This window comes from Cheilinus undulatus, linkage group 12 (genome assembly GCF_018320785.1).
Source record: "Cheilinus undulatus linkage group 12, ASM1832078v1, whole genome shotgun sequence".
In the NCBI taxonomy this organism is placed as follows: Eukaryota; Metazoa; Chordata; class Actinopteri; order Labriformes; family Labridae; genus Cheilinus; species Cheilinus undulatus.
The window spans coordinates 33,235,013-33,262,964 of record NC_054876.1 but is presented as its reverse complement, the minus strand read 5'-3'; the positions used below and the strand labels follow the sequence as shown (position 1 = coordinate 33,262,964).

Genomic DNA, 27,952 nt, shown 5'->3' with positions numbered 1-27,952 from the left:
CATTCAAATGTGGAATAAATGTCTTTATTGCACATTCATTGCTGTGATCAAATATTTGGTAAAGCTGTTTTTTGCAAAAGCAGTGAAAAATATTAAACAGTGCAACATGCCAATAAGGCAACTCAGAAACAAGTCACAAATATAAAATGATTTACTTTCTAATAAAATAAAACAACTCTGAACTTTACATAAGATTGTAATTTTGTTTATACTTTGTCTTGCCTCAACTTTGCATGATATATACAAAAACAACCTCCAAGCAGCAGTGATTTTATCCCTGGATATCTGAAGTGCATTGATAACCACTGGTTTAGCTCAGTGTCAGAGTCCCTTCTTTAGTGCAGTCCAGCTACGGCCAGAAGACAGAGAGCCAGGGAGAGCAGCACAGTCTTTATGCAGCCCTCAGTTCCTGCTGCTGCACCTGGAGGGAAAAGAGCATCAGAAATAAAAGGGTGGACATGAGCGTGACATATCTTACATGGTGATTTAACAACCTGTGTCACAGCCTTGTTTGTGCCTTTGCTTTATCAGTCTGGAGCACTGGGGTTACATCTTTGCCTAGAACTAAATTTTCTATGGAATTTGGGTAAAACTTTGTCAGTGTTTACATCGTGAAGGATGTATCGACTGTGCAGCAACTTTCAAGTGTTGCAGCTCCTAAGAACAGCCTGACCCAAATGATATTTTGTTCCATCTTCAATACAAACTGACCAAGTAAAGATAACTTTCCACAACACATTCCTCATTAATGACCCAACAGCAAACGCAGCTATCCTGATAACCACTGTCCAACTTCAGACCTGTGTTGAACCAGACAGAGCAGTGAAAGGTTTACTGTGACCATGACCAGGCCATGTGAGATGATCAATAAAGCTTCTTCATGTTTGACCTATTGATTATGGATTCAGTTTGTTGACTTATGCTGCTGCGTTTAAGAAACAAGTTCCATTTTTGTCTTTGTGATAATTGGAAATGAGTCCATCACATTGCTGTGGAGGAATTTTGGCCCACTCTTCTTTGAAGAGTTGTTTTAAATCAGCCACACTGGAGGGTTTTAAAGATAAGCGGCCCATTTAAGGTCATGCCACAGCATCTCAATCGTATTTAAGGCTGAAGTCCAGTGTTAATTTTGCACTCTTTGAGTAATTGGGAAGGTTCACCACTGTCACAAGTTTTCCCCATTTGTGGATAATGGCTCTCACCGTGGTTCGCTAGGATCCCAAAGCAATTGTGTTTGCAACCCCTTCCAGACTGATAGATGACTTTATTTCTCATCCGTTGTTGATTTTCTTTTGATTGCAGCATGATGTGTTGTGAGATCTCCAAGCCTACTTCACTTAAAGGATTTTTTGGGATTCAACAGGTGTGGCAGTAATCTGGTCTACTGAAATTGAACTCAACAATGTGGTTAATCACAGTTAATCCATGATTTAATAAGGAGGGGCAATTACTTTCCACATAGGGTCAGGTAGGTCTGGATGGCTTTTTTCCCCTTAATAAATGAAATCCTAATTTATAAACTGCATTTCATATTTACTTGAGTTATCTTTGCCTAATATTAAAACGTGTTTGATGATTTGAAACATTTAAGTGTGGCAAGTATGCACAAAAAAAACACTGACGTCCTGCTCTATTATTACAAATTACTAGAGGTCCCAAAGTAATAATAGTCCAGTGCGAATAGGGCATAAGATGCACAGTAACCTAATGACAACAATGGCACTTCTGTCCTCCACTGTAGTGAATGATGCCATAATAGTGGCATGTCTGCAAAATGTCTACATAGTATGTCTGTGTACATGTGTGAGAATCCTAATTATAACACAGATCAGGGATCATTCAAAGAGGACCTACCTGTGGATTTTTCTGTAATTGAACAACAAATAAAAAGAATATATTAGAGAAGTCATATTTCAATTAATGAATTAATGAATGTACTTGTCATTAACACATTAACATACTCCAGCACTCACACATACCTTTGATGGTGAAAGTGGTCTCCATGCCTGCGTGGATGTGGTCGGTCACATGACAGTGGAGCAACCACGTTCCTGGGTTCCCCGCCACCATCTCCACGGTCTGGAAAGTCCCGGGGAAGAGGTCGAAGACATCTGCACGGTGCATGAGGTCCGTCTTACACCCACACGAACGCATACAGAGCACAACAAGTACATCAGAGGGGAACAAAGACAGGGAAATAAACTCTTGTTAAAGACCTGTGAGGAGAAACTTCCTGTGTGAGAGGTTTTCATGCCAAGGTCACCATATTTGATGCAGTCCAAAAACAACAATTCTACTGTACATCCTGTGGATATAGAGGGAAGGAAAATTCTCTGGAGGATGCAGCACCATCTGATAAAACCTAAGAAAAACTCCCCTGGTACTGCTTAAAAAACAGGAACTCATTGTGATATGGTTTAAATTGCATACCTTGTAGGTAAAAGTCTCAGCATGGAAATGAACAGTGTGCATGTCCACCTCGTTGCCCATGCCAAGCAGATACCAGTCAACCTTCTCGCCCTGAGTCATGACCAGTCCTTGCAGGTTACCGTACAACCTCCCGTTGATTCCTGCAGAAGAGACATTCATGCATGGAAATGTATTGACAAATGAGATACCACTTGTGACAGGCAAAAACCTCCTATCTGCAATTCAGCACTTCACAGGAAATGAGAAATACCCCAAAACATATATAATATACACTATATTGCCAAAAGTATTCACTCACCCATCCAAATAATTGACATCAGGTGTTCCAATCACTTCCATGGCCACGGGTATATAAAGTCAAGCACCTAGGCATGCAGACTGTTTCTATAAACATTTGTGAAAGAATGGGTCACTCTCAGGAGCTCAGTGGATTCCAGCATGGTACTGTGATAGGATGCCACCTGTGCAACAATCCTGTCGTGAAATTTCCTCGCTCCTAAATATTCCACAGTCAACTGTCAGTAGTATTATAACAAAGTGGAAGCGACTGGGGACAACAGCAACTCAGCCACGAAGTGGTAGGACACGTAAAATAACAGAGTGGGGTCAGCGGATGCTGAGGCGCATAGTGCGCAGAAGTCGCCAACTTTCTGCAGAGTCAATCGCTACAGACCTCCAAACTTCATGTGGCCTTCAGAATACCTCAAGAACAGTGCGTAGAGAGCTTCATGGAAATGGGTTTCCATGGCTGAGCAGCTGCATCCAAGCCATATATCAGTTCAGTTTATATGCAAGTCAAGGCAGGTGAGCCAATACTTTTGGCAATATAGTGTATACAATAATTTAACACTAAAAGGTCATAGTCAGCATCTGTTTTGACACTATTTAAATTTGTTAAACCTACTGACAGATGTAAAGCGTGACCAACAGCACTGATTTCCAAAAAAAAAAAAAAAAAACATGAAAAATGGAGACACAAGGTTTTTGCCTGATTCCCTTGTGGACATCCCACTCGTGATGCTCCTAGTGATAAAATTCTCAATAGTGACACTCTTTATAGTATCAGCTAACTTGAAACTTTGCCATAGGTGATATAAAAAAAAGTACCAGGCATGGAAAAAAAAAAAGAAAAGAAAAAAAAAAGAAAGAGTAGAGTAAAGATGGGTCAAGCTGTTACTGCATAAAAAGAAAGCTAAACTTGAAAAATGGCATTAACCTTTCAAGTCACACCAGTTGGCGCTCCCCCTATTGGCTGGTTGCAGTAAAGGTTGCAAGCTTCTCCTCATCAATTGTAACAGATGGGACATGGATCAAGCTTAACAATTAAAATACATGACAAAATAAAGTGTTTCTCAAACATGGTTTCAGTCTTCAAAGTATCTATAATAATAACTGTCTGCCTCAAACTGAAAAAAGAATCTGGAATATATGGACCTGGTTTTGTTTATCCATCAAAAACATAAGAACCACAACAGCATATTATGCAAAACTCTCTAAATGACCAGCACTTTGTCTAAACATGTGCTGGGGGTACAGGAGTTATTTTGGCGTCGCTTTTATGGAATAAAATGAGGAGGAGACGTGCTATTTGGTCTTTATATACAATAAGCTGATATGTATATTACTATTTCTGTGCATTAAAGCTTTGTAAAACCAGTTAAAACTCCTTGCATGTGTGCATAAACCTAATAAAAATAATTCTAATGTTTCCTTTCATCATTTTTAATCCCATCCAGATGCTTCTACTGCTGGTATGATCGCACTTTTTCTCACAAAAATCCTAAACTCCAGCTAAAATTCAATCTGGTACAAGACAGTTTAACTGTAAACCTTACTCCTAATCTCTCACCGTGCATCAGGTTACTCTCCTCGAAGTCTTCGTCAGGCTCGAAGGTCCCGGGGTCAACCCCAAGGTACGTCCTGATGTTGTCCTCCAAGTACCAGGACTGGTTTTCATCATGCACCATAAAGAGCAGAGCAAACTCTTTCTCCACGTCAGTCCTCTGCCTGTCAGACCCCACACCACGCTGTAGAGTGCCGGGCCTGCAGACCACCAGAGGCCCCAGAAGACCGCTGTATAGATCCTGCACGTAAACAACATTTTAAGACTCCTTCACAGGCCTAAACATGCAAGTTTATACAATCCTTTACATGCAACAGTGAATTATGTGCTCCTCCTGACTGCTGGCTCAGTCACAGCCTCTTTCTTTGGCTCCCTGATGGATATAGAACTAATTTAAAGATTTTATTTATCGCTTTTAACATACATCTTTATCTGGCTCTGAGCTACATGGCCAAAAGTTGACACTGTATGATTCAGGGCCTTTTTAGTGCATTGGTAGAGGGTGAAGGAACTCAGAAAGGACTGGATGGGTGGTTTATGTGATTGCGCAAGTTTTGTATAGTTAAACAAGCAGCTTGTAAACATCTGGGCAAACCACAGAAGATTTTTTCCAAAAAATTCCCATTCCACCAAAGAAGCACTGGAGTAACTTTTCCATTACACAAACTGATGTGAATTATTTTGTTTTTTGAGTCTGGATGGGGTTCAGCTAGTCTTTGATACCAGAAGAAGGGGTTCCTAGGAGGAGCGGTTGGGTACCTTGCCCTATAATAAAAAATGATTTAATAAATATATAAAAAGACAAAAAATAAATGCCCATAGTCTGTGTTTTGGGAGAACGCAACCTTAATAAAAAATCTTGGAGGGTGACTGGATGAACCTCCTGTCTGTCTCACTCATTGAGGACCAATCAGAGCACCAAAACATTTGATAGAAAGCGGGCATGTGCTGCCCATGAGTGTACGTCTAGTTTGCTGGAAATTCAAAAGAAGAAGAAGAAGAACCTGAGTGCACTTACCACAGTAACCATTATGGTTTATAGGACTATATGCAAATATGCATGCGTCATCTACAGTATATGAAGCTTAACATAAGTTCAGTCAGGAAGACCATATTCTCCATGCGGGTTTAGTGGTTCATGCCTGCACTATTTCATGCACTCCCTCCTTCTGCTCTCTGTCACATCATAATCAGCTGTTCACATCACCTGGTAACACCTATCCAATAGCACTGCTCCACTTCCTCATTGTAAGCCTATCAAATCATTGCTGCCCCTTTAAAATATGGCTTTCTCCTCCATCAGTTCATTCATGGCGTGGTTCTGAGCGACCCTCCACCTCCCCATCATCGCCAAGTCTACAAGTCCATCAACGTTCATATGGACTAAGATGACTTCTTCAGCCATCACCACCACCAGTGTCTGGACTCCACGGGGGGATAGATCTTTCCGCTGCTCAGGGCAGACACCCTTCAATCACGCTATATCCTTGTGGACTTCAAGCACCAAAGAGACTCTGACAATAATTCAATATCACATCTTTGTTAATAAATATTATTCAATATCCGACATGTAAAATAAAATGTTATCTTTAAATCAGTCACTGGTCTCCCCTGATTGAAATACGCATGCATCTTCTTAATTTCCTTGTATCTTTGGATACTGTTTACCACAGAGCACTGAGGTTCATTATCAACCCTAAGTCCTTAACTAATCATTGTACTCTGTATTATCGAGGCTCATGCAGATAAAATCATTGGCATGTCCTTATTTATAAGGCTATACTTAACCATGTTTCATCATACTTGGTGGACTTTTCTCACATACCGTAAGTACCGGAAGCTACAGTGACTCAGTCACAAGACTTACTTTTGCTATCTGTGTCCAAAGACTGCCTTGAAAAGGTAAAAGCAGTTTCAGGTATGCTGCTCCTGCAGCCTGGAATCTACTAGGAAAATCTGTGCCTGGGTGAGCTGGTCCCTTTAAATCTTCTTTAAAGTACGCTGAAGGTGTTAGAGGAAGACCAGCAGGCTGTAGATGTTTTGACTAATGACTTGCTGCTCTGTGATCTGGATTTGACTAATTTGTGTTTTGTATTAGTTTTTATTTTCTATGTGTGTAAGTGTGATTGTGCTGTTAACCATCTTGGCCAGGGCACTCTTACAAATAAGATTATTGATCTTAATGAGGTTTTCCTGGTTAAATAAATCTAAATTAATAAATAAATTACTGAAGTGAGCTAATGGAACAAACTCATGCCAAGGTGGGAGAAGAGCAAAAGCAATTTTTTCTGCTGAGAACAGCTTTCAGTTTCATTTTGAAACATCTTGCACAAAGAAAAGTCATGGTTGTGATTTTGATGATGTACCCTGATAAAGTTAACGTTGGAGTAGTAGGCGTAAGAGATGCAGTTTGGATCAGAGACTCCTGGACCAGAGCTTTCAGGAACATCCCACGTCAACTCGATCATGTAGCCTGAAGAAAAGAGATTATTAAACCAATTTAAATCAAAACACTGCTGAAAAGAAAGCATCTTCTTGCGTGAGGAACATATTTAGTTCTCACCTGGATCAACAGGAATGTGTTCACCACTTGCTTTAACTCCATGTGCACTGATTGAGTACGGCCGGCTCGCTTTGTTCCTAAATGTAATCCTGATCTGCTCTCCTACCTCTGCTTTAATTATGGGGCCTACAGAGAAAACAAAAAAACACATGAATAGTCATTCTTATCCTGGTGTAAAAACAGCAGAGAGTGCTTCCAGTCTTACCAATAATCCCCAGGTGCTGCTGGCTCAGCTGCCGTTTCTTCTGCACTCTGAAGGTGTCATCGGTGTATTCTTTGTACATCACCTTTTTATAGCGTGAGCCAATTCTGTTTTTCCCTTTCTCCACAAATATACTGCCTGGGCTGGGAGACATGTAGCAATTTGCTTCCATAAACAAACAGTAATAACTTTTCCCACTAATCACACGCTCTGGCTGCATCGGTGAAACACATCATCCTGTAATTATGTTCGTCACCCACCTGTCCTCTGATGTGGTGTGGTGTTTCTCCAGCTCCCAGTGTCGCTCAGGGGAGTAGTCCCACTCAATCTCTTCAGCGCTGATGAAATAGTGGACTGTCCTGGTTGGCTGTGTGTGCGTGGTCTTTACCTGGCGCTGAGGGCACTGGTCTACTCTGTACAGCTGCCTCATGCCGGCTGAGAAGTGGTCTGTTACTCTGCAGCTCACTTCAAACAAACCTGATAAGATTAAGGAGAAGATTAAGGTTCTGAAACAGACACACATGTGATGTTTGGTGGTTTCAGCATCACACTTGTAGTCTTGGCGGGTTTCTCTCGACTTAAGCTTTGACTTTGACATTAAAACAAAAGAATTTAAAGCTCCTTTAGGAAACTTTTTGTTTCTGTGTTGATTTTTAACCCCCTTTTGATAAAGTGATGCCTCTCATTTCATTTGCCATTGGTCCTACACATGTGTATGTCATATTTTTCTTTTTTAATACAAAATAATGCTGTTTTTTCATTCAACAGTGAAATATATCAGTCATGAAGAATCTTTTGGCTGTTGTGTGCAGTTAATCACTTTAACAACTGTCCTGCTAGGGTGGTTTCAGACATCTATAATTATAATAATTGGAATAATTTATCTTAATGCTGATGATCTTATTTGCTACTTTAAGTTGTAAACAGACATTATTTTTAATTGCAGTCTGGTTCCATGGTACAGCACCACACAATGACTGTTTAATGACTGCATATTAGGGCAACTCTAAAAAATAAAGAACTCTCATCTCTGTTTCCGACTCCATCCACTTTTCTCCTCTCTAAATGAAGGCATAAAAAGCCCAAAAATATATCTTTAAAAAAAGTCATATTCTGGGCTAACATCACAAATATTTACTTATTAGTCAGTCCGAGCAAAGTATGATTCATATCAATCTGTCTGTTTGAACTCCAAAATGTCCTTTTTCTCACAAATTAATGGCTAAACAAATTTAAAAAATCGGTTTCCTATTTGCATAAATTGGAGACTTTGAAATCTCAAATCTGAGTTTTTCTTGAAAATGATCAGATTCTCTTTATAATTATTTTCGGAGTGGCTCTTATACGCCTCCTTACTTCGAAACTACACTAAGGAGATTTTGCACCCTCAGCCTGTTTATATTCAGATGTGTTTTTTTCAAATCCATGATCCAACCCCCCCCCCCCCAAAAAAAACCCTGTCACACTCTCAACCTTGCACCCTGAATCTGTTGCAGTTTATTTTTATTAACTGTAAAAATTCATAGAATGTGGCAAATTGTTTTGTACTGAGATGAAAATAGCAGGAAAGATGAGCCTGTGGCTTTATCACTCCTTAAAATCACACTGGATTCATCCATCCTGACAGAGATCTTCATATAACACCAGCTCGTACGCAAGAGAACTGTACCAAGTTGAAGAGGAACTTTTGATTCAGTCTCATGGTTGATATCCACATAATACATGGGCAAACTACAGTGTTTAAAGTGAAGTCATAGTGCCAGGGAGAGAAAGAGAGAAGGGAGCAATAGGCGCTGCTCTTATAAGTCACTTGTTGAAATCACTTGGATTGATATAAAAAAAAAAAAAATCAAACCTGTTCTGAAAACATGACGAAATAAAGTTTCAGCACCAGTGTGCCAACATGATAAGAACAACATGAGATTGTTTTTCTTTTTAACATGCTAAAAATGCCTATGAAAAAACTGACCATGCAAAGGCCTTTGATATGGTTTTTTTTGATACCACATGCTTGAAATGATATTATCGGTTATTTTTCTAATTTAAAGAAAAACATTGTACTTCAACCCAAATATCTCAATGAGAAAGCAATAAAAAAATCCTTTAGTCCATGAAAGATACGTAAAAAAACATACCAGACACAACTTCTACATGGAATTAAATATGTGAGGGGGATTGTTTCAGATTTCTCTAAGCACCTAAACTCCTCACCTCTGTTCTACTATGATTCTGTTGACCTTATTAGCCTGTGTTTAACTTTTGTAGTGTATGAATAACCATACAATAGCTTAGTGACGCATGTATACTTCAAACTGTGTTTGTATTGAAGTTTTGGCTGCCAATTTTAAAAGGAAAATTCCTCTTAAACAAAGACAAGTGCTGTATCAGTCACACCTTCTGCTATGCAATAAAACATTTGTCTTTTGACTCATTTGGCTAAGATAACTTCATTACTGATAATGTAAAAGGTTATTTTACATCTAAAGCTAAACCTACATCATCACAGATCACAATTATGTTTTAACAACTTCAAACCTTCCACAAAAAAAAAAATCACCTCTAATGTGATTTATTGTGGAAATGCCCTTTAATACTGCTCAAATTAATCTCTGAAGAATAAACAAGATGAATGCTGCAGATAGTTTAGACATTTCCTGTTTGTCATGCCCTTATGGATGTTTCCTGTTATTTCATGCTGGGAGTAGCGCTTGTTTGGAGAGGTCATCGGAGGACACTGTTAAAGAGTGAACCTTGATCATGGATGCCTTTCTGTGTGAGTGAAACTGACCGGGGATGTTTGGCTGCATGGAGACGGCTGCAGTGGTGTGAGGGAACAGGCTGACGGTGTCCCGTGTGGTGCTCTGCTTCTTGAAGGTGTTGCCTTCGAAATAAACCCCGTGGATGTCCACCTCAGTGCCCAGGCCAAACGTGTACCACTGGACTCTGTCCCCGGCACACATCTCTAGGCCAGGAAGGTTCCCGTACATCCGGCCATTTACAGCTGCAAAGAAAGGGACAGACTTTAAATAAATAACAAAATGTTCAACAAATAAAGGCTCTGATAGGAGCAGTGTAATAATTTATTAATCCAACAAGAAAAATTAAGAAATGACAGACTGATTACCATGCATCAAATTGCTCTCTTCAAAGTCCGGGTGATCTGGGTTTCCATGAAAAGTCTTGATATTCTCCTCTAAATACCAGCTGGAGTTTTCATCCATGACAGAAAAGAGGAGGAAGAATTCTTTATCAACGTCTTTCTGTGAAGAAATCAGAGTGGCAAAAAAAATTATAAGTTTCAGATCACATCTGCCGTTAGCAACTTGAGTGGAGCTGATATTGTATCCACACACATTATCTTATTAATATAAGAGATGGTTGATGTGTTTAGTAGATCACTGACCATGTTTTACAGACCTTCACGCCCCCTCTAACCTGACATGCTACACTGTTTCATATCTACTGCATAGCTGTATTTCACATTCATCCGGGAAAGCTCCAACAGAAAACGTTTGGGAAAGTAAACTTTTAAAAAAATTCTTGGAAGGTGATTGGAGGAATGTTCTGTCTTTGCTCTTGTTCTCATAAAAGAAATGCAAGTTCCGATTGAATAACCGCTTTCCTGCAGAAACACTGTCACTGTCACTGCTGCTATTCCATAGCTACACCTGAGCTAACCACCACACTGGAGGCAGCAACTGCAAACGGCTGTTATACCTAAACCCCGCCCATAGCTACCAAGGTCAAGATGGATTTACCTGATGACAGACATGAAGTCTGGCAAATCCATCTGCTTTGCAAGGTTAGCCCCCGCCCCTCATGTGAACGTAGCTCAGAAAGCTTTCCCCTTCAAACCCTTCACGCACAACCTTAGGTATCAGGGAAAGAAAGCAAAATAACATACTGGCAAGCATAGGGGGAAAAAGGCCCCTGACTGCATTAAGATCAAACTTGTAGCAAACCAGTTGCATGATATAATGGCATCACCAGCCTGCTCGCTTAAAATCTCCTGCAGTTCTTCCTGATCTTTGCAGTTTTTACAAAAGTATGCTTTGTATTTACACTTGCATCTCACTCTGAACATTTAAAGAAATTTCCGAGAATTCTGTGCCTGGGAAAAGGGCTATCTAGTGGTCAGATCTTCCAAAAAATGCAAGAACTCTCTGCTTTCCCTTGTACGGTAGTATTTATGTGTGTATGTCTGTGTATATTTTGTTGGTGTGGATGTGTGTGGACGGACAAAGAAGCAGTACCTGGGTGCCGTTCTCCCCTAGAGTTCCTTTCTTACACACGAGCAGAGGTCCCACTAACCCTGAGTTGGTGTCTTCGGCAGGATAAGTGGCAGAGTAGTACAGGTAGGGGATACAGGGAGAATCAGATGAAGATGGACCCTCCAACACCTGCCAGATGTAAGTGAAGTTCTGCCCTGGAACTACGTGGGAGCCTGGTTTATTCACACCTACAAAACAGCACATAAAAACACAACAACAAAAAAAAATCACTTCCTTCAAGCTATCAGTCATCTGATCATCAGATATGGTTTCCTTAATTACTCATTTTAGTTTGAAAACTCACAGACAGCTCAGTGGGCACGTTTAAAGTCATCTACATCTCGTATTACCAAACACTTATTACGCTACCATTCTCTTATTTTCTTTTCAATCCATAACAAATTCCTTTTTTCCACTGATGTCATATCATAAACTTCAATCTAACTGTAAAAGCAAGTCTGTATCTAAACAGGAAGTCAACTTCTCTTTGCTTAAGACAGCAGAAAAAAACAAAAGAACAGTTTAAAATGCAAAATAGTGGAATTTTAGAATCCAATATAAAGAGTGAAATTAATTGCAATTAACTACAGAAATCCTGAGATTAATCTCATTGCAACTTTTTACTGTTTAGAAACGGAAAATTATAACACATTCTTTTCTGACATGTTTAGCTGACTTAAAAGTAAATAAATAAATAAATAATGGGTTTTGTTGAATCTCCCATCACTGAAGCTGGTCCTTTTATATGTACGCTTTTGGTTCTTTGGCATCTGTCTCTGCCTCCTCACCGTCCTCATAGCTGCTCCCCTGGAAGCGTTTGTCATAGTGCAGGCCGTGAGGCTGGATGCTGAAGTTCCTATCAGCTGAATTCATGAATGTCACTCTGAGAGTGTCTCCCTCCTCGGCCCTCAGAACAGGACCTAGATAAACACAAGAGACCATTGTGACCAGACACAAGGGGAAATCTAAGAACTCAGTCAGACACAAAAAGAGGGAGTGTGAGATTCATTTTTCATACCTAAGATTCCCAGGTGTAAATCCTGGGTTTTTGTTGTGGTAAAGGTGTTGTCTGTGTATTCCTTGTAAATCACTTTGTGGTACACACCTCCGATCCTTCCACCTTCTTTGCTGAAAAATACCTCTGATGCACTGAAAGAAAAGGTAAAAATATGAGGAACAAGACACTGTAGGTAGAGAAGGACAACAGTCTGTGACCTAGCTCAAACAGTCCAGTGTCATTTCTTACTACAGAAAAGTAAACACAGCAAATAGCCGCTCAGTCTGTTCAGCTTCACTCTGTCAGGCCAGGCAACAAAAACAAAGACACAATAACAACTGAGTCACAGCATCACTATCCACACGTCTACTCTACTAGCTCACCACAGGAACGAGGTGCTGCTATGTAAACAGCTGTGTCCAGAGGTCTGCCCACACAAACACAGAAAACTTCATTCAGAGTTTTTTTTAAACCTTAAAAGGCATGTGATGGTACAGCTACTCAGGATCTCAACATGTAAAACTAGGTCATTTTTTTTAGTTTTGTATTTGGATGTTATATGTCATCAAAAGGGAAAAAAGTGGGCTGGAGTTAAATTTGATTTTGGTATTTAATTTGTCCAGGTGATGAGAATCACATCGCCCTTGCCGAAGCACAAACCACTCACTGTTATGCAAGACATGGCACAGCTTAAAAATGATATAAATCTGCTTTTTGGGGGTTAATCAGCAATGAAAAACAATCTTTGTTTTAATGTTTGATAGACTCAGCAGAAAAAGTTAATCCACATTTTTTATCAATTCTTTGTTGCCACTAGCTCAAGCGCTAACGGCCATATTGTTTTCCCAGAATGTTTTGTGAGAGGCTGTCAACCAATGGTAGGCTGTTCCATCATCACACCACACTGTAAAACTAAACAAGTTGAAAACACTTAAAGTTTTTGTTGAAGCTGATTACATCAAAGTTTTAAAATAGTGGAAATGCCTTTTTTGAGTAATCTGCTATAATGATAAGTTAATAAAAGATAATAAAATTCAAACATTAGAGGCAACAGATAACGTGAAAATTGAAGTAGCTGAAAAAATGGTATGTGTTTAGTAGCAGGTACCTTACCTCTTAATTTAGTCATATCAAGTCAATTTTAGTCTTACATTTATGTTAGGCTAACTTTACTTTTAAGTTAAACTACATTGTGGAAGCTTTCCCACACTTTATAATTATTTTTAAATTACACTCAGAACAACATGTTAAAGTATTTCCCTTAAAGCTACAATTTCTTCGTCCTCTGCAATTTTATTTCTACCACATACTTTATTCTTGTGCATTTAAGCCACTCAAGATAGCTCAACTTAAGTGACTGTAAGTGACAATAACTGAAAGGTGCACACTGAAACAGGAAGTCCTCCTCTGTCATGTTCAGTCTACCACCCATGCTGTATCATGGTAGCTCCCCACAGGTGGGACTTCTCTAATTGAGTAAGTAACTTCACTAATGGTGCAAAAGTGTCTGATGCCTAAGGCATTATGGGAAAACTCTGCAGATAAAAGGATGATTGTCAAAAAAACTTAAAATGATTGAGTACTGTTTACTTAAAACTTTTTTTTGCTATCTATTAAGAAAAATAGAGCTGAAAAAGCTTTTCAGATGTTTTCAACAACCTTCAACTGTTCGTTTTTTTTTTTTTTTGAAAGACTGAAAGGTGCATTAAATCAAGAAAGTGCACTTCCTCAGAGTTCAGTACATCTTCCTTAAAAGCCTAAGTTAGACCCACAGGCGGGGCTTCTCTAACTGAGTCAGTAACTTCACTCATGGTGCCAAAGGGACTCTGACAAAAAATCTGCAGATTAAGGGAGGATTGTGAAATAATTTGAATACTTTGACAAAAAATACTTAGAGTGATTGAGTACTGTCTACTCAAAAACTGAAACAGCTGTTATGATTTTTTTTTAAAAACCTTCTACTCTTTGGGTGAGTCACAGAGAGGCTGTAAATTACCATTCTATTTGTTGAGCCATGTTCTCGGTCCACTGTAGGGCTAAAATAATGTGCCAGTTTTCCACAGCACAGTCCGCACTCGGTATCAGCCAATACTGAACGCTCTGTTACCAGAATCGGTATCAGGAAAAAAAATTGTATGGGAACATCTTTAGTTCCTTATATCAGTTATTGGTCACATGGACTACGAACAATTGCTATCAGTATTGGTCTTGAGTAATCAATGTCTGTCAACCTCTAATTTCAACAGTCAAATGTATTGCTCATTGTGAATCTGTAGTGTGATGTAATCTGTCAGAGCAGCGTGATGTCATTCTTCTTGCTTTCAGCTTCCAAAACATTATTTTCAACTTCATAGAAATTATAAATTTTGGATAGTCTTGTCATTTTTTAGGCCATAAAGAGGCTTCAGTTTCATAATCAGCTTAAACCTCCTCAAAGGTGCTTTGAAGTCATGATTAATACTTGTAAGGCAACAATTATATACAGAAATAAAAATGTCTTATTGGCTAAATTTGAGCATTAAGGTATTTCCAATCCATTCCATGACACCATTTTTCAACACCAGCTGGATGTTGCAGCCATCCTCACAGTTACACCTGATGGAGGCAGTAGTTTGTCATGTAATATCTGACGAAGTGTCCGCCCACCTGTCTTTCTCAGTAAGTGATACATCATTGATCAGATCTTTCCCTGAGGGGGCGTAGTTCCACAGAACTTTCTCTGCTGCCAGGTAGTAATCCCTCACAACACCACCACCCGTCTGTGTGGAGTTGGCCTCACTGTCGCATGACTTCACTTCATAAAAGGCCTGCATCCCAGCTGGAAAGGAGAAAATACACACAGACCTTAAATGACATAAGCAAAGTTTAATGACATCCTGTTTGTTAAAAAACAGGGTGTGAAGTCTAAAAGGTCAGATTTAACGGTCAATAAAATAATAAATATTCAAGGGTTAGTCAGCACTTTTACTGCTGTATCTTTCCTTCAAGTACAAGAGTCAACTCCCTGAGAAAGAAAGGACAAGCAACCTAAAAATAACCACCAAATATTGATTTATAATAGTTAAGATATCTCCTTCATATTCATTGAGAAACAAGTTTTTGAGTATGCATTTACATATACTAATTTGAAAGAAAGTGTTAACATTAGTTATGTAACTATCTATGCTAACTGGACTTTGAACCACTACAAAATACAAGACCTGACATGTTGAGAGCCAAACAAGCCCTTCAAACATCACTCCTTGACAGAATAAAGGGTACACCTCACAAAAAATGCATTCCTCCTTGTCAGAAACTCTGTACAACCAGTAAAGGTCAGGTGCCCTACCCTGCAGGTGGTCATTAACCTGGCACGCCAGCAGCCATTTTCCCTCAGCTTTCGGGACCATCTTGGCCGTGGCGAACGTGGCGGGGAACAAGCTGAGGACGTCAGTGCGGTGGCCGCGGTCCAGGAGAGTGTTCCCATGGAAGAAGGCAGAATGAATGTCCACCTCGTTCCCCATGCCAAACAAATGCCAGGCCACTGCACGGTGCTGGCACAGCTCGATCCCAGGCAGGTTACCAAACAAGTAGCCGTTTATAGCTGTCACACAGAGGACAATGCAGACAGAGGTTAGAGGAAAGAACACAGAGGATATGTTAGCATTAAGGACTCCTTTGACATACTGTTTAAGTTATCTGACAGTTGTTACTCCCTTCATCAGGGTTTGAGAAGGCTTCACCCCCTGTTAAAGTTACAATACATCATATCCTTGTGAACCTTTTGACCTGACATGTTTGCAGTCACACTATCTATGATCTCTGTTCTCTCTATGAACAGTTTTTGTTTTGGGATGAGCTGAAATGGAGATTTCGAGTCAGGCCTTTTTGTCCAACATAAATGCCTGACCTCATAAATGCTCTACAGAATGAATGGGCACAAATTCCCCAGAAACACTCCAAAATCTTACGGTAAGCCTTCCAAGAAGAGTGGAGGCTGTCAAAGCTGCAAAAGGGGGACCAAGTCCACATTAAACTACATGTACTTGATCTCAATGGCATTAGCATCCCTGTTAGTGTAATGGTCTGGAATACTTTTATCCATGTAGTGTTTATATTGTGCATATACATATATACACTGGCCTACTGAGAGCCTATTATTATACTGATGGGTTCTGAGGTTGTATATCGGCAGACTTAACCCTCACCATGCATCAGGTTTGACTCCTTAAAGTCTGGGTCTTCTTGATCCAGTCCACTTGGGTTGCTGCACTTCTGAAGAATGTTTTCCTCCAGATACCAACTCAGGTTTTCATCCACCACAGAGAACATCAGGAAGACATCCTGGTCCACATCATTTCTGGCTGAATCCACAGCAGTACCTGGTTTTGACTGATCGTTAGTCTCCTTTAAGATCCCTGCATCCAGAAAGAAAGGCAAAACATGGACAAACATACAGAAAGGAGGTTAAAGGGATAAATATTCATGTGGACAAGCACTAATAAAAGAACAGTCTGTCTTAAATTTAAACATATGCCTGAATTAGTGTTGATCACATTTAAATGAGGATTGGTTCAAATTTGGCATGAATCTTTATTATTCTCTCATACTGTTTTTCTCATGCACTTGTTGTTGCAGTTCCACTTGTTGTAATGAAGTACTTAAAGCTTGGCTTTTGTGAAAACTAGATTTTCTTGTTCCCTTTGGAAATTATGTTATGGTATTTTTCATGAGCTTCTGCACAGGCTAATAATCAAGCTTTCAGCATAGAAAAACCTGAACACAGGTCTGTAGCCAGCCTAGCAGAAGGGAGGGGGGTGGTGGTGGTGGGGGGGGGGGGTCTTTTCCCCCAAAAAAGTGGACTTGTTTGTAGCTTCTCACCTAATTTTTAAACAATATGTTGAACTTAAAATTACGTGCAGCTGCACTGTATACATGGCTTCCCACACACAAGCTCTTAACATATTCTTATAGAAGATTAACAAGATTAGGGCTTCAGTTTTATTATGTAGGATTAGTTTAAGAATTATAGTCTATGGTTATTTAAAAGGGGGGAACATTTATTTAAGATTTAAAAAGATTTTAATGTTTGACCTTTCACTGTAAGAGGGATTCTTTAAAACCCTCCAAATCCTTTGGTACAGGACTGCATTAATACAACCATGCAATTTGCACAAACATAAACAAACCCCCCAATAGCAACATGTTGATGTTTTTAACATCCCCAGTTTCATCAAACTTCATTGACTATGGTGGAGAATCTTAACAGACACATGCTAAACAAATGTTTTAAGTTGTTCAGCTCTGTAGGACCCTGATACTTCTACCAGGGGGTAAAAGATGGAATGTGAATAATATCAAACTCCATTTCCTGTGCCTGGCTGATAAAAGAGAGATTTGTTTTTCTAATGCAACATAGCAGCACAGTCTATATGAAGTAATACACCAGCTATCCAAGGGCAGACACTCAAACTAAGATCACTATCAAAATTAGCCAAATGCCAGGTTACGCAAGATATGAAACAATATTTCATGCAAGGTTTAGAAGAATACAATACAATACAATAAGATACCATGCAAAACGATACAATACAATATGATACAATATGATTAGATTTCATACAATATGATACAACACAATAGGATTCAACACGATAAGATCAAGCGACAACTGGTCCAGAAAAATTAAGGCAACGCGGCAGTGCCAAAAATTGCAATACCGCAAGTGTCCACCTGAGGCTGGCTGCAGGAACACCAGAAGCTCTGCACACAGCACATGTTAAAAGGACGTTTTTTACACTAGAAATAAACTGGTTTACAGCCTGGTAAAAAAAAAAAAACAAAAAAACAAATGCATCTCATCAGCTAATGTCTTCATGCCCTCACACTGTATGTGGGGTACATTTTTTTGTACCACAATCGTTTCGATTATTTTTAGGAAAAACCTCACTGTGCACTGATTGGTGCGTCTCATTTGATTGACAGCTCAGCAGGCTGACGCTACCTATCTGTCAACCAGAATGTAAGCTAGCTAGCTGACAGGAAGTCGAGTTTAGTGGGTGGGCTCTTGCCTGCCGATCCAAAGTTCGGTTGAGACCGCGATTTCAATATGGAAGCTGCCGCTTCCAAGGCTGTTTGAGTCTGCCTATTGTCATCAAAAACAGCTGATGATGTCAGCTGATACGATACAACGTGATATAATATAAGAATATGACGCGAAACAATATGACATCATAAGACAGTATGATTTCATATGATACAATACAATATGATATGAAATGACACAACATGGTAAAATATGATACAATAAAACACAACATGAAACAACACAATGCATATGATACAACACGACATGTTACCATATGATACGATATGATACAATTAGTATATGATATAACAATACTACAAAATTAGACATGATATAATGTATCAAAATTTGTCACACTATGATGCAATATGCACCGCTGAACTCATCATTATATTTTAGAGAGTTGAACATTTATTGTGGTCTTTTTCATCAGTTTAGCTGTGTGATGACTGAGAGTTTAAAGGTGTTGTCAGTGTGTAACACTTCACCTAATAGCATTTAGCAGATAGAACATAATAACAGGTAGAGAGAGGGGAGAAAACACAATTACAACATGCATGAAGCCTAGAAAGACAAAATACTGGCATATAAAACGGTGATGACCTATATAGGAAAGAGGACTGATCCACAGAAGTGGGGCTTGGACTCCAAAACATCTTTAAGTTTAAGACTGGAGAAGGGAATGCCAGGAGGCCCACATCAGATGATCCCTGAGGCCTGGAGGTTGTGTGAGAGCTCAGGAGGTCTGCTTTAGGGGGGCAGGCGATTCATGGCTTTTAAAAAATAAACCGCAAAAAATGATCTAAATGAACACTTTTCCTTTTCTTTTTTTGCAGCAGGCAGATGAAATAAGGAAGACCTGTTAAAAATTCAAAACCATTCCATGGTCCAGTATAACCAGGCCAGAAGACTTAAAAGAATTGTAAGCGAGAAGGTTATTACAGACTCTGAAATTAAGACTTGCTGCTGTAGGAGTCATCCTGAAACCGGACCAAAATTTATCCATGATTTGGTAATAGTGGCGGTAAGGCAACAGTTTTCACAAAATAACCTTTCCTGTGTATCTTTGAGGTAAAAATAGCAGAGTCTCCTCTTAAACTATAGGGAATAAATCTTGAGTCGGAATACAAATCATACATAACAGGTTATCTACATACCTTTCTTGCAGGTGAGCAGAGCTCCGATAAGCCCTGAGGCGATGTCCATGGGCGCGTCCACATGAGAGTGGTAGACCCAGGTCAGGCAGTTGGCATCATCATCTGTGGGGGCAAATTCTGGTCTAACCTCCCAGCGGTAGGTGTAGCTGCCTCCTGGTGGAACAGAGTCGTCCTTCTTCAACATGTTTGATGTCCCATCTGGATAGAGAGCCCCTGGAAGACGAATACAAGACATTCATGCTGTGATCCCCATTGCAGTTTAAAGAGCTGTTGGGCTCAGTCCACTCTTTGTGAAGCTCCCCAAAGTTCTTGAATCTGCAGTTTGTGCTACAGTCCTCTGAAGGCTGAGCCCATCCCTATTGCTTTGCACCTTTTTTTTAACCACACTTTTCCCTTCCAGTCAACTTTGCATGAATCTGCTTTGATACAGCCTCTGAGAACAGCCTGCCTCATATCAGTAGTGACCTTCTGTGGCTTACCCTTCTTGTAGACAATAGTCAAATCAGTATGGTTGCAGTTGTGTGTACTGACCCAAAGTGAGAGAACTGAGGATCAGGAAACCTTTGCAAATTGGACTTTTACACAATCTTCTAACATCTTAAGATAGTGGATTTTTTTTTATGAGCTGCAAGCCATTTTAATATGTGTGAGACGTATCTAGGATGTAGTGAAGTTTCACTTCATGAATTAAATCACAGAAATAAATGAACTTTTTCTCAATTTTCCAATGTTTTAAGATGCACCTGTTTGACTTCTAAACATCATAAATATAACTTTGAACTCAATCAAAGCTTAATGTTACTTCATGGAAGTAACCCCCCCCCCGTTCCCCCTTTATTTTCAAGTTCTGTGACCTTTCTTGTATAAATTGATCAAAACTTGTTTTATAAAGTTGTGACATGAAGCACACCACCTCCACACATTTTAATAAGCCCATTCTCACACGGAGGTTTCACTGATCTAGGTCATAGCCTTTTTCAGTATAGCTCTTATCTCTGTTGAGCTGTCAGCCTCCACGTGTGCAACTGTGTATGATCTATAAACACTTAAATGACCTCAATATAATTCTCTGACCTCTGCACTAGCTTGCTCTTACCACATGACAGAAAAATTGTCTGATTTGACCTTTTTTTTTCTTGATGTGTTGGCACCACTTCCTCTCTCCCTCCCTTCCTGTGCAGTGCTGTTTATTAACAACCATTCAAATGCCTTTACGTATTTTGTTTGACCCAAAGACAGACATACATCATCTATTTTAAGAGGAATTACTTCAGCAGAAGAGAATTTAGTTTCAGTTTCAGTTCCCGTAAGTCACTCGGAAACCTGAGGCAGGATGCTTTCGGGGATAAGAGGGGAAGGGGGCTTGTTGTGTAACAAAGAACTGCAAAGTTCCCAGTACTCAGAGGGGATGTCTGACAAAGGGGTTGAAAATGTGCAGTTTTACTTCTCTGCTTTGTACACCTGCATAAATGGACTTTATTAGTCTGTATCTGGGACGGTCTGGCACCGAAGCAAAGGAGACAAAATATCAAGGGACCGTACTTTCATAAAGCAGCAGACAAAGCCACAGTGTTTGTGCGGAAAAGACGGAGTAAAAAACACCATCATGTTGGCTGAATAAGCTTTCTGAATATCAATACACTGTCTCACTATGCTAGATTAGATCTGTGTGGCCAAACTAAGGTTGTAAAAACTTCTTCTATGACAGAAATAGACAGCACCATCTAGATAGGCCAAAGATTTTGGTAATGAAACACTAACATATTTGTAAAATGTAGAAACTTGTGTTGATTGAAAAAAAAAATTACCAATATCTGGTGCTTTTAGATTAATGTTAAAGAAGTAATTTGTATTTCACCAGTATCATATCTCAGTTTAAAATTCTGGTATTGTTACAGCTCTAGGTCAGCGTGTCCTTATTTTCTGAGGAATGGCGAAACTTTGAGTCCAAGAATATCTTGATAAGATGGAAAATTAGTTTTTCAAGGACACAAAAGTCATGGATGCACTAGATCTGGACAAGAAGGCTGGCTGTTTGATTCATTACTCCTGAACTTGGAACAATAATCCCCCCACAAAACCTTGAAAAAGGATATTTTGACCAAAGAAGGGATCCATTGCACGTCCCATCAATCAAGTTGTTTCCCTCACTCATACAGTAAATGTCAAATTTGCTATCCTTCTTTTTTTGTCTGTATATTTCCATTAGATGTGTGTGCAAGAAAGACCATGCAAAATAAGTATCACTGATTATTGAGAAAAAGGGACACAACCTGACTTTGTACTTTTGTTGTATTACAATAATTTGAAGTGGATTTTTGTGATGATTATATATACATTTAAATATATAAATATATATATATATATATATATTGGATTCACGACCCCAGCTCTGGATCATGGCTCTTGCAAAGTTTTTTTTCAACAATTTCTCTCTTTAGTTGAGCAGGGTTGAGTATCACTGCCCTAACACAACAGCTGACTTGAGTCGTGTATTCTGATTGGACAAAAAGCATTTGATAATTGCTGAGTAAGGCAACACTAATGAAACTTTTCCCAATGTATCACTCCACCTATGCCAGGTATTCTGAAGAGAGTCAAAACCAACCAATACATTTACATAAAACAAAGAACCTTTGTCTGGTAAATGCAGGCCAATCCTGGAGATTCCTTGGCTGCTTGGCAACAGGTCCGTTTCAATAGAGATGTAGAACTTGTTGAACTGGTGGAGCTTCATAATATAATCTATTGTTTTTTAAATCTTTTCTTTAGTGTATTAATCATAGAACCATTGTATAAAAGCATGATCATACTTGAGGACTAGATGTTGAATGGATGTAGCAGTACTATAGTTATCTTCAGCCAAACCACTGCAGTGCTGTTACTCAGGACAACATCACTCCTTCTTGTATGATATTGCTTATTATACAGATAAATTTAAATTTAACACACCACAAACTAAGAAAACCCCAAAAAGGGTTAGGGTTAGGCACCCGAACCCTAAAGGATATGGTAGGGGTAAAGAGGGGGGTAAAATGAATAACAGCACACCAGGAACTAAGGAAAAACCCAACAAGGGTTAGTACATTACTTCCTGCCCCATGGTTGGGGTTGTCCCATTGTATAGGTCTACAACAGATGAGCCCAAAATGCCCATCCTTTGAGGTCTTCAGCCAGACGCCTGTAGTGGAAAATGTATTTCTAGTCATGGTCATTTGTTGTAAACATGATGTTCTGCAGACACAGAACTTCTAGGGTGTGAGATCTCAGACAAGAAAAAACAACCTTTGAAAGTATCTTGATCTATTTGTGTAATCACTGAGGACACACATGCAGATGTCAGTCAGTCAACCTATGAAATACCATGTTTGTACTCAGCAGATATTTTTTTATCCAATGATCACTCTTTATTGAATTATACAGTTTTTATCTTTGTTGTTATCTATAAAAAGCAACTTCACCCCGCGCCTAGCAGAACTCTCCCTTCAGCTGTCTTTTGACATTGTTGTTGTGAGACTTCTTTTCTTGCAAGAATAACTTTCAAATAAACGTATGATAAAGACATCTCTGACTTGGGCTCTCTTTGCTTATATCCTGAATCTGAGAAAACTCCCAATACATGCCTTTAGCTTATAATACAACATGCCCAAGCAGTGCTGTTCTTTGCTCTTTTCTTCATTAAGAAATGTGGTCCAGTTCTGATGAAACTGCCGCTACACTATAGCTACATTCGAGCTAACCGCTCCACTGGTGGCAGCCATTGCTATCAGCTTCCAGTTCAACTAAACCCTGCTGGTAACTACCGCCTAGTTTTCCTCAAATGAAACTGACTGGTCTGAACCGTTTTCAGGTCTGCGAAATCCGCGCAGATCGGCGAAAACTTTTTAGACTGGAGCTCTGCACAGTGGATTTCCCTGATGACAGACTTGAGTCTGGCAAACCCATCTGCTTTTAGAGGTTAGAGGCCTGATGTCTCAACTGAATCCCAGCAGTGACAGTACTAAGAACAACAGAACTCCCTCCTGCATGATATAGCTTATATTTACCCTCTGCATTCTTCTCATAGAAAACTCCATGGGGATGCATAGAGTAGTTCCTGCTTGCAAAGTTCTTCAGGTGGACCACAATGACGTCGTCAACCTCAGCTCGCAGGACAGGCCCCAGGAAGCCCAGCGAGGCTGGCCGAGGAGCCAGGTGACTGTAGGTAGCATCGGTGTACTGTCGGAACATGGCCTTCTTGTACACCCGGCCGATACGCTGAGGTCCTCTTTCCAGGAATACAGACGCATGCCTGAAACACAGAGGGAGAGGAGTGTGGAGGTGGGAGAGGAAGAGACAGCTGTTAATCCTGTTTTTGTTGGACATTTCTTCAGGTCAAGGTCAGGGTACTGTCACATTATACAAGGCAGGATTGCATAATGATATGAAGTTTCCTCCCTGTCTGGGTGCACATGTAGCTTTTAACACAAAGAACTACAATTTTGTAAACTGAATGGGAAATTTATGTTGCAAAAATAAAAGGCAGGATGAAAAAAATGAGTCAGAAGAAGGAAAAAAAGGGTGACAAATACAAATAGTTGATTTGCTAAGTCTAACTTAAAGGTGCAGAGACATAATAAAGACAAGAGTTCATTTGACTTTTTAGGCAAGACACACACTGTTTGGTTGTCACCGGCCATAAAGCTGTATATAATAAATCAATAATCAAATCACAGAAGAATCAATGCTGATATAGAAAGTAGCGCATAGAAAAGAAGGTGGCATCACTGTTGCTCACTTTGTAAGGTTCATCAAAAGGCTCGGGTCCCTCTGTCAGATTATTTGACTTTAATTATAGATGTACATAGCTGAAAAAATTGCACCTCTCTAACAATTAGACTTGTAATTATTGTTATTACAGGTTTCTGTGGGCCTGTTACTGGAGCTGTTGTTTACACAGTTGTACTACACTGTATACCCAAGCAAAAAGATGGACAGGGAGTTTTTTGGTAAATGCACAAATGGGCCTCACTGACAGCTCTACTGGAAGACGGGAAAAAAGGGCTTTTTCAAAAGCCTGATTGACGAGATTAGCGTCATTATGCTAGATCTGTGTCAGTGATCCCTTGAAACAGGACTGAAGCAACGTTACTACACAAGAATTATTCAAATAGTTATACCAACTATGGTTATAGTTCAAAGTCTCATTTTTACTCAAGTGCATCTAGCCAAGGTAAGAAAAAAAAGCTACAAAGTTTAAGTATAGGTTAAGATGAGTTTTCTTGCTGTTAGAAAACCGATCAGGCGCGTTGGGGATAGCACAGACATCTGTCACAGCGCAATCCATCTCTGCTGTTGTTGTGTGATAGGATATATCACTAAAATAAAGGTTAACGTGTGTGTAAATAAAGACATCTGTATGCTATTTGTTTCTTAATGAATGAACTCAAACACCACATAATCAAGTATGCTGTGATGTTTGCCCCGTGTATGAGCCGGACATACAGACAGATTCACTGAATCCAAGAGCAATACTTCTTCACTGCTATTTTTATTAATAAATTATCGCTGGCCTTTATTATAATAGTGTATATTTGTTATTATAATATTAATGATTAATGCTGGTCTATTATAATAGACCATAACAGGGAGTATGGTCTAGACCTGCCCTCTTTGTAAAGTTTCTTGAGATAACTTTGTGTATTGATTGGTTCTATACAAACAAAGATTAACTGATGTACAGAATAACCTTACAGTAGAGCAGTGGTTCCCAACTTTGTTTTCTTCGGCCTCCCCTATTCATATCTAAGAAAAGTCAAGCCCCCAGGACCCACTTGGATAAAGTGCACATCCGTTTTAATTGCTTTCTTTGACAAAATCCCAACATAACAGGCCGACACACACTTGTTAATGACAAAAGATCTAGGTATAAACTGCCCGTTACGATGGTGTATTAGGGCAACTGGAAAAAAATAACAAAGAGGTGCTGTTAATTTTCAATAAAAACTCAATTTAAAACAGTTGTTACTTTACAAGTAAAAAATAAATACACTTTTGACTTTAAATGTTGCAAATGTTCATGAATCAAAACTTTAAATCTTTGAGATTATTAAGTTCAAAAGTTAAGAATCCTACCACTGTTTTTCTTTCAGTTTCTTGTGAAATTTTGACATTACACTGTAATTTTACGGTTTTATAAACTTTAAATTTTTGAGGTTTTTTTGCACCCCCCAAATTTTGACTTTTTGGCTTTGAGATGAACAGATTCTTTTTCTTTTAAAATCTTTTTGTTGTTAAAGATATGCCATCATAAATTATGTTTCTAATCATGATTTAAAAAGCATATGTGAAGACAGGGTCCCGCACATCCCAAGAGTTCCTTGGCGCCTCCCCCAGGGGTGCCCAGACCACAGGTTGGGAACCACTGGTCTAAAGTTTGCAATGTAAAAAAAAAAAAAAAAAAAGAGAGAATGGAGGAAAAACTTCCAAAAATCGCTTTACGTTGTAACAAGCAATTGAAAGAAGTTTATTTAACTGAAGTTAACGAGTTGCGACTCCCATTACCTTCTTTAAACGTGTTCACTTGAGTTGAATGACCATAATTCAAATGTTTGTTCCAGCTTGAAGTCGTTTTCAAGTTGTTCCAAAATTTTTTACTTTAACTTTAAAATGACATTTTTTACAGTGTGCATAAGAGACTACACCTGATTTTACTCACTGATGAGTAAAAAAGAGTGTGAGAAAAACAACTTTATGTATTTTATTAAAATGTCATACATCTCCATAACACTACTCTAAAACAGTCATTGTTTTGGTATCAATTTACTAATGTCTATATTTCAATGAGGCCTGATTGCTGAGCGACCATTCTGGGCATCAAACTGAAATATGTTATGATCTCTAGAGAAGATAAATGTTCAGTGCTTGCTTAATTGTCTGGTCTTAAGTAAAATGAATATTGTTTGAATGTTTATCCATTTTTTGCTGAGTTTAGGTCAAGGTCAAGTTAGGTCAGGGGATTTCAACATTACGTAAGGATGCAGAAGTTGTGTTGCATTTTAAAGTTACTCAGCTGTCCGAGAAGAGAAGAGATGAACTGTGGCCCAATCACAGCACACACCATAAGAGGAAACCTAACATCCTATGATCATGACGGTGATGGTGGGCTGTGGGCTTTATGACAAATGTACTGACTGTATTGTATCTTCACATTCATTTTTATAATCGCTTTGCAATCCTTCTTTACTTGTCACTACTTGAACACTTATCAGACTGAATCTGTTAGGGATTCTTTGCACTGGAAATGAGGGATACCTTGATATCCATACAAAACAAATAAAGGTTTTAATTAATTCATTTTAGTAGATAATGTTATCTTAAGCCCATCAAAGACACCATGTTTGCAAAGACAGCCACAGTCTTTGTTTTGGTTAACAATGCTTTGAAAGTCCAGCTGTGCCTCACAGATGAAAACAGTGGGCCATAACACCGGGTCACAATTTTGGAAGGATATGCTTTCTGGCCTGGACATGTCCATTGTTCTCTTTTACATCACTCAGTTTATTCTTATGCTACTAAACATTGGTGTAAAATCACAGTATTGCCCTGGGTTGACTCCTCTGTTTCTATAGAGGCAGCTGTCTTTGGTCAGTGTAACACACTGGCAAAGGAAGCCTCTAATCTCAAAAAGGAAGACAGTCATTCACTTTAAGTCATACTGTCATCTTTCCTGTGGATCTGATGCCAGACAGCCGTGAAAGTCCAAAGACAACAGTACCCACAGAGGTCTAGACACTGTCACACCCTGACTACATGACCCACCGTGGTCCTGCTTGAGGGGAAACTTTCAGGTTTAGTCCGCGTGCTTCCATTTACTTAGCATAGTTATCCCAACAAACCCTATAAAGACATGATTATCAAAGGTGTCACAACTCACTCATCATCTTCGACGTTCTCCCCGTTCAGCAGGTTTTTTCCACTGGGTGCATAATCCCACTCGTCCTCAATGATCCCCACATAGTAGACTCTCTCCCTGCTGCGCTTCCCCTCCGCGCCGGAGGAGAGAAGAAACAACAAACAGCTCACAAACAGCCCCAAAGTCCGAGCCATGTTCACACACTCGCTCCTCTGCTCACAGCTCGCGGAGAGTTCACTTCAGAGTGGGGTTTTTTCAGTTCAGGAGCGACAAGTGGGAACCTCCGTGGACTCTTCATGCAAACAGGCGCGTGTGTCAGCGGCGCGCGCACTTATGAAACTGTGCGGAGGAAAACAGTTGGTCTATTCAGACTCAGAGTAGCGGAGCAGTGACCGCCTCCCCCGGTGCTATCACGGATAATAACCGCTCAGGGCCCTCCTTGTGTTTATGATAAGATGTTATTGGAAATGGCTCTAGGGAAATTAAAGGTACTGATCTAATAATGCTAAAAATGCACACTCAAGCGCC

At 39.5% G+C, this 27,952-nt stretch overlaps 1 protein-coding gene across 1 annotated transcript; it reads right to left on the bottom strand.

Moving 5' to 3' along the window:
• Window positions 1-8: 8 nt before the first annotated feature.
• On the bottom strand, window positions 9-27,952 carry LOC121518570 (ferroxidase HEPHL1). The gene is made up of 20 exons (XM_041800940.1): window positions 27,446-27,952; window positions 23,577-23,821; window positions 19,531-19,743; window positions 16,494-16,703; window positions 15,635-15,889; window positions 14,953-15,124; window positions 12,328-12,458; window positions 12,098-12,229; window positions 11,292-11,497; window positions 10,163-10,298; window positions 9,827-10,039; window positions 7,299-7,515; window positions 7,042-7,181; window positions 6,837-6,962; window positions 6,640-6,746; window positions 4,280-4,514; window positions 2,431-2,570; window positions 1,980-2,133; window positions 1,855-1,866; window positions 9-421 (listed from the first exon to the last, which is right to left on the bottom strand). The coding sequence occupies exons 1-20, from the start codon at window positions 27,616-27,618 to the stop codon at window positions 336-338; spliced, it is 3,303 nt and encodes a 1,100-aa protein (XP_041656874.1). The 5' UTR covers window positions 27,619-27,952; the 3' UTR covers window positions 9-335.

Excerpts from the sequence above, each read along its gene's own strand:
- LOC121518570 (XM_041800940.1), bottom strand. The coding sequence starts at position 27,618 with ATGGCTCGGACTTTGGGGCTGTTTGTGAGCTGTTTGTTGTTTCTTCTC. Across the intron at positions 11,498-12,097 it reads GGGGAGCAGCTATGAGGACG|GTGTGAATAAACCAGGCTCC; the intron begins GTGAGGAGGCAG and ends GCTGTTTTGTAG. Across the intron at positions 10,040-10,162 it reads AGAGAGCAATTTGATGCATG|CTGTAAATGGCCGGATGTAC; the intron begins GTAATCAGTCTG and ends CTTTCTTTGCAG.